The sequence below is a fragment of the Parasteatoda tepidariorum genome, chromosome 4 (genome assembly GCF_043381705.1).
Source record: "Parasteatoda tepidariorum isolate YZ-2023 chromosome 4, CAS_Ptep_4.0, whole genome shotgun sequence".
In the NCBI taxonomy this organism is placed as follows: domain Eukaryota; kingdom Metazoa; phylum Arthropoda; class Arachnida; order Araneae; family Theridiidae; genus Parasteatoda; species Parasteatoda tepidariorum.
In genome coordinates this window covers 50,159,487-50,167,168 of record NC_092207.1, presented here as the reverse complement: position 1 = coordinate 50,167,168, position 7,682 = coordinate 50,159,487, and the positions used below count along the sequence as shown (strand labels likewise).

The window sequence follows — 7,682 nt, the reverse complement described above, 5'->3', positions numbered from 1 at the left end:
AAATTTGAGCTCAAAATAAAATGGGTATTTTCCCTTTTGAATTACTGAAACTAAATAGATATTTCTTTTTAGAAAGTTAACACCATTATATTTTAAAAAATAAGAAAGTTAAAATTTACTTTGTAAAATTCTGGAACAGATACTATTCATTGGCATAAATGATAAATGCAATATATATGAAAACAACAGAGTCCATAAAACAATTTTGTGGACTCTTATAATCAATCATATGCAGGTTTTTTAAAATCCTAGCAATAGTGAATGTATGTATAATTGTAGTACTCCTAGTATGCTATTAATGGTTTTATGGATCCTGAAAATTATCTTTATATTGTTATCAAACTGATTAATAATCATTTTAGCTGAGATAAACTGAGTGAAAAAAATAATTTTAGCTGAGACAAACTGAGCCAAAAAGAGATTTTAACTGAGACGAAATGCAATTTCTGGTGAGACAATTTGATATTTTGCGAGTAGCATCCCTGCAGTTAAGAATGGAAAATAGAGATTATCATTGGCCTTAGAGAAACTACAAGTCTTATAGAGCCCTTAGATCCATACTTTTTTATATAAATGAAATTAATGCTACGCGAAGAAGTCATATTTTATCTGGCATTCAACGGCAGCAGATACAAAAAGATTTTTTTTTCTAGTTATTTCCTTTATGTTTAACCAGTTTTTATAAAAATTAAAGACGATAAGATTGAGTTAAGTTGTCTGGGCATCCAGATAATTCTAGAATCTAGAAATCATCCAGATAATTTTCAAAATGCAATTCAAGATTTTATTTTAATATCAGACTGTTGTAAATATTCTAACAAAAATTTATAAAATGTACTGATATTCAAAAATTACTCCATATTTCACTCTAAAGATATTTTTTTAAATGTTCTATCTATATAATATGACGTGCGTAATTATGTGTATTCAGTCTTTCATCAGTCAGAAAGGAAAGTCCTCAGCTTATAAAAAAGGCTGCTATTTTGTTTTCTGAGAACATTTTTTAAAGAGTTTTTTTTTTTTTTTTTTTATTTTTTTNTTATTAGTTTTTTTTTTTTTTTTTTTTAATTTCCTTATTTTTTTTCTCGCCATTTTTATGACTTTTAATATTTTAGACAGTTTTAAAAAACATCGTCAGTTAAATACATTTCTTTAATGAGAACTCCAGTAAGTTAGAGCTGCCTCCCCGATTTTCAGGCGGCTTCTTAATTATATTTTGTATTGCTACACAAAAGCTATAATACTTAAAAACTTAACATGATACAGAGCTGTTTTGGGATTTGATACTTGACTTTTTTTTCCGTAATCCTTAGTTCGTAAGTTGTTGAAATTTGCTTTAAACAATTGTATATATTCTTTGTGGCTAAGAGAAATTAAAAGAAAAAAAATTATTTATAATTACGAAAATTTTATTATCTAAGCTGGGTCTCTTTTAAGTTAAAAAAGAAAAGAGGAAGGGGTAAACACCCGCATCTAGGCAAGAAAGGAATACTTTTTTTTAATCTTATAGGTAGTGCTTTTACATATCAATCAATGAAATCATTGACCTTTTCGAAAAAATAAATTGTGTTTGTCAAGTCCGCAGGAAAAAATATACGATCTATCGTTTTTTGTTCTAAATATGTTCAACTAACAAGCAACTAAGAATTAAAAAATTGGCTGCTGCTTTTTTTTTTTTTTTTTTTTGAAATGAAAAAATTATTTATAAAAACGTAAAATGGGTTATTTTATTTTATTCATTTTTGCCAATTACAACTGGAATTGTGCTACCATAGATCGCAATGCTGGATTTACTTTTATAAGCTAGATAGGCAGCAGCTAGGGGCTCCCCAAAATTATGATTCTTTTCTTCAAGTTTTCCTTGGAGCTGTTAAAAATTTGCATGGACCGCCGAAACTCAAATAATACTTTTTTTTATTTTATTTCTCTGAGCAGGTCAAACTCCGCAAATTAACAAAAAGAATTCCTCCTCTATTTCCGCCGAATTGTCTCGTTAATTATCTGTTCCAGCCTTTTTGGTATTTTCTAGGACCATCCTCGTTTGCAAAGGGAAACATTTACCAATTTCGATGGGCCTTCAGATTGGTATCAGAGCTCGTCTTATTTATACTTGCCCTGAATTCCTTATAGGAATGATTTTTTGAAATGCAACGCCATACAATCATTTGATAGTTATTGAATAAAGTGTAAGTGTTTTTTAAGTTTAAGTGTCACAGCCCGGTTTTCCTTACACTTGTGTTTTGTAAAGGTCAAAAGTGCTACTGCCCAACGTTCCCTAAACTGATGTTTTACAAGGTTAACTGCCCGGTATTCTCTACACTGATGTTTTTTGAAGTGAAGTGCCACCCACTGCCCGATATTTCCTGCTTTGATTTTTTTAAGGTTAAGTGTCATTGCCATTTTTTCAGAACGTTAGAGTAAAATTTGTTAATCATAAAAAAATCTGATTTATTGATTAAGGAAAATGTTGTTATATCAACTTAGTAGCATTAAAAAAAGAAGGAAAAAACTAATACAATGTTTCTTTCTCTGTGATTTAAATTCTTTTGGCAACAAGATTGATTTAGGTAGTTCCAACTATAACAATCCTGATTCATTAAAATTAATAGATAATTAGCCAGCAATGGGTAAATATTAGAAGAAAAAATTAACGCGGTGAAAAGGTACTCAAATTTGCAGTAACTATCAAGCAAATTACAATTTCAAAACGAAGTTCACGTTAAAATTACAAATAAAAATGGCTCTTTTCGCATATTAAATTTTGACCCCGTTATTGCATTTCAACGGACTACAGATCGGCCAAACACAATGTTTCTTACTACTATTAGTTTAACAGTTAATAAATATCGAGCTAATTGTTGAATCTGATTTTTTCTTTAATTTTGCCGTACTCCCTGAATATTTTTCTACCGCTCATCATATTTTCAAATCTTATAGTGTTTGTACACCAAAAAAAAAATAACATAAAGAAAACAATGAGAGATATACGTAAGAAAAGCGCTTAAAACAATTAAAAAAAAAAAAAAAAGAGCCTGTATTAAGTTTCTAAACAAAACTGGCTTTTTTTTAGCACTTTAACTCTGTAGTTGCAATCCTGTGGCCTGAAGAGCAACCCGTTTATTATTTTGCACGTTAAGTTCAACTGGTTATAATTCTCAAAGTAATATTCGAATATTATTTATTCCATCACAGTCCCAAATAGCGGCAGCGCTTGTGGGGTTTTCTTTTTTTAATATTGTTCGAGATACATAATTTAAATTTTAAAAAAATATATATAACTTCAATTACTTATTATGATAATTATTATGCCGATATAATTTTTTAATTAAAAAAAATAGAATTTCTTAAAAATACATATGTGTGTTGTAAAAGATCTTTAAATATTTTTTATTCGATAACATTGACAGAGAAAAAAAAACATCTTTAAATTTTTATGCGATTTTTCAATGTTCTCACTAGTGAAATGAAGTGCTTAAAATATGTTTTGGTTATAACGTATTTTTCCCCTTCAAAGCAATAAAAGAAAAATTCTGTATTATAGGCTCATCATTATCAATATACTTATTTATGTTCTTCTTCTCTTTCCGTATTTTAGTTTTAAATTTTTTTAATAAATTAAATGTTGTCATAGAAAAAAATTGAAGCAAAACAGAAGTATTTTTCTCGGGGAGGGGGGGGTTCTATTTCAATTCGGAAAATAGCTAGTAAATTAGAAAAAAAATAGTTTCTTTTTCTGAAATTACCAATTCTATTTTACTTTATTGTAGCGAATATCAAACTTTCAGAAGGGTATTCAGAACATTATCTTCCTTCTCAATTAAATTTCTGAGGAAAATAAAAGTTTTCGATTTAGAAAATAGCTCTAAAGTCGAAAATAAGAGTTAAATATTAATTTTACTTTACTTTTGCGAATGTCTGAATTTCATAAAGGGTGAAGTATATTCTTCGCCCCATCACTTTAATTTAAGAGGAAAATAAAATTTTCTTTTTGGAAAATAGCTTCAAATTTTTTTTTTTTTTTTTTTTTTTTAAAATAACCGATTTTACTTGACTTTATTATTGCAAATGTTAAAATTTCAGAAGATACAAAGCACATTTTTGCCCCCCTTACTTTTATATCAGAAAAGAGAAAAAAAGAGTTTTCTACCCCCTCACTATAAGTTAAGAGGAAAATGAAATTCTCTATTTGGAAAATATCGACCAAGTTTTAAAACAACAATATTTCTTTTTCTTCTAAAATTTTCAACTTTACTTGATTTTATTCTATTAATGTTTAAATTTCAGAAGATGCGAAGCAGATTTTTCACCCCCTCACTTTTATTTCAGAGGGAAATAACATTTTCTATATCGAAAATAGATTCAAAGATGAAATTTTTTAAAATTACCAATTTTGATTATTTTTGAGCACGTTGAAATTGCAGAAGGGGCGAAACACTTTGCTCGCCCCTCCCTCCTCATTACTATTTCGGAAGAAAATCGGGTCAAAATTGGAAAGAAAATATTTTTCTACTTTTATTTTACATTTCCAAGTGTCAAAAAACACAATCACTCATAACAAAATAAAGATTCGCTCTTAGTGTATTCTTGGTGCTTGTGTAGTAGCTTCAAAGTTGAGAAAGAATAGTTTTTTTTCTTTCTCTAAAAATACAGTAGGGAATCGATTATCCGGAACGGTCGGGACCATCGCTATTCCGGATAACTGATTTTTCCGGTTTTCTGAATCGCTACAAAAAGCAGTTTTTTTATTGTTAAACCCAACTGAAAAAAAAATATTTGGAAATAATCTTAAAAAGAAGAAGAAACGATGAAGTAATACACTAATGATTATTTCCAAAATGAGGGTAAGACGAATTTCGTTCCGGTTTTCTGATTTCCGGATAACGGGTTCTGTACTGTACTTATTTGACTTAACTTAAGGCGAATGACTAAATATCAGAAGGGGCAAAACACATTAGTCGACAGCCCACTGAAATTTTAGAGGAATATCTATTGAAGTTATCTATTTGAAAAATAGCTTCAAAATTGAAAAAAAAATTTTTTTTTAAGTATTGATTTTACTTGATTTTATTTTTGTGAGTGTCTAAATTTCAGGAGGGGGGAAACCAGTAGCGTAGCGAGGGGTGGGCAAGGGGGGGCATCATACCCCGGGCGCTACTCACAAAGGGGCGCCAAATGGTCCGCAAAACAAAAAATTGCTGGATAATTTTTTTTTATTATAATTGATTTCTGGAAAATATATTTTAAATTAGTGCCAGTGTAATATAATAAATGTTAATTCATAAATATTATTCATAATATTTAATTCATATTAAATATTATATTAAATTCATATTCATATTAAATATATTTCAATATTTAATTCACGTCCTTGTCATCGCGCTCTGCTTAGAATAAAAATGAAATGTTATTAAATATTAAATGTTATATATAAGTTTAATGTCAGCATAAATTATATTGTATATTTCACTATGTTACTACCTTTCAAGTTCAAGGCATTCTTGGTAAGTAATAAATCAAATAAGATTACTTACTACATCTACTCGACGATTCTATTATTAAGTGAATAGAGTATGAAAAAATTTGTTAACAGAAAAATTTGTTGTTCTCATATTTGTCACCACAGATTCAAAATGAATTCATTCATCTTCTGGCATCTACAGTTCGAAATCAACTAATAAACGATATCAAAAGAAATAAATATTATGGACTTTTGTTTGATTCAACTCCTGATATCTCTCATCGAGAACAAATGTCCCAAGTCGCTAGGTATGTAGATGCTGATTTTATCAATAAAAAAGTTTCCATCAAAGAATCTTTTTTGAGTTTTATTGAAATACATGCTAAAGATGCAGCCTCGATCGAAAATACAATTTTAGAGAAATTAAATTACGATGAAATTTCATTAACAAACTGCAGATCACAATGTTACGATAATGCTGCCGTGATGGCAGGTCACACATCTGAAACGCGATGGAGCGCCAGAATACAAGCGGTTATCGTTATCATCTATGGGCTAGAGAATATAAAAGAACTAATAGAAAAATTAGCAGAGCACACTACCACTACAAGTGACAACAGAAGTGAAGCTACAATTCTGTTGCAAAATATACTAACCTTTAGTTTTATAACTTTAGTTCATTTCTGGTATGAAATCTTAAGAAGGATTGATCGTGTGCAGCTCAGATTACAAGATCCTAGAATGAATTTTAGAGAAGTGTTCCATGATCTTGAATCATTAGCGACTGAACTAGCCGAAATTTGAGACAAGCTCTGTAAAGAGGCAATAGAAAAAGCAGAGTCTCTTTGTGAAAAATGGGATATGGATACAACAATACGTGCCTGGAGAATTGGCTATGGTGGTCTTTCCGCAGAAAGTGAAATTTCTCGCGTTATGAAAAGCACTCTTGATCGTCTCCAACAAGAAATGTGTACACGATTAAGTGACCTTAATTTCAAATTTGGATTTCTACTAGACGTTGAAAATTTATTAAACAAGGATAATGTTGATAACGACCTTGAAAAAAAATTTTAAAAATCTGGGTGAATTTTATAATACAGATTTCAATGTAATAGAACTTTTTATCAAAATATGTGACAGCAAAATGTTACTCCGCAGTAGAAAAGAAATTAAACCTAAAACTCCATTAGAATTTCTTACTTTTATAATCAATCTCGAATGGAGAAGATGTTTTTCCAAATCTGAGAGCGGCATTTCAAATACTCCTGACTATCTCAGTATCAATTGCTAGCTGCGAACGTTCATTCAGCAAATTAAAATTAATTTTGACAGATCGCCTAAGTGACCTAGCATTTTTAAGTGTGGAAAGAGAAAAATTTTAAATGATCAATTTTGATGATATTATTGATACATTTGCTTCATCAAAAGCACGGAAAATTTAGACATAGTAATTAGTTTTATTAATGTATTATAATCATATTATTATTAAATATATGTATCTCCTTAGAGATAATAAATATTTACTTTTTTATTGTTTTAAAACTGCGTGTTTTTAAAATATTTCTTTATAAATATGTAAAATAAATAATAGGTATCTTTTGAACTAATTCTAGATGATCATATACATTTCAAAATCTAGTCTTGTTCTCTCAATTACATTTTTTGTCTCAAATTTAAAGCCTAGCTTGAGTCTATGACTTTATTTATTAATTTGCGAGTTTATTTTACATATAATATTACATGGTTTTCGAATGGGGGGCGCTAAAAGGGTATTGTGCCCCGGGCTCGATACGCCACTGGGGGAAACACAGTGTTTGCCCCATCACTTAAATTTTAGAGGGGCCCTCTGCCTCCCCCCGGCTGGCACGCTACTGGGTCTGACCCTAGATAGTAGAGGAAACAACTAAGCAATTGCTGAAGAGGTAGCTGCTGCCAGAAGTGCAATATACTGAAAGTGTTAACAATCAACTACATGCAGCTGTGGCCTTTCCTTTCTCTGTGAAGCATTTGTTCTTTTAAGAAATGGAAATAATTCTCGGAAAAGGTCTTTTACCGTTTCTTACCCTTCCCTTTATGTTAAAGTAGATATGCAATTACAAAAAAGAAAATTTTCATCAATTCTATCCTAACACAATTTCTTTCCTACATATACTTATATAATTTGAGTACTTAATTTTGAAAAAACGGGATGTGGTCCCTTCATATGGGCCCCCCTTGACCATCC

The 7,682-nt window shown here is 29.8% G+C and overlaps 1 protein-coding gene across 1 annotated transcript; it reads left to right on the top strand.

Moving 5' to 3' along the window:
• Positions 1–4,835: 4,835 nt before the first annotated feature.
• Positions 4,836–6,262, top strand: LOC139425442 (zinc finger MYM-type protein 1-like). The gene is made up of 2 exons (XM_071180335.1): positions 4,836–4,841; positions 5,624–6,262. Exons 1-2 carry the CDS (start codon positions 4,836–4,838, stop codon positions 6,260–6,262), a joined length of 645 nt encoding a protein of 214 aa, XP_071036436.1.
• Positions 6,263–7,682: the final 1,420 nt, after the last annotated feature.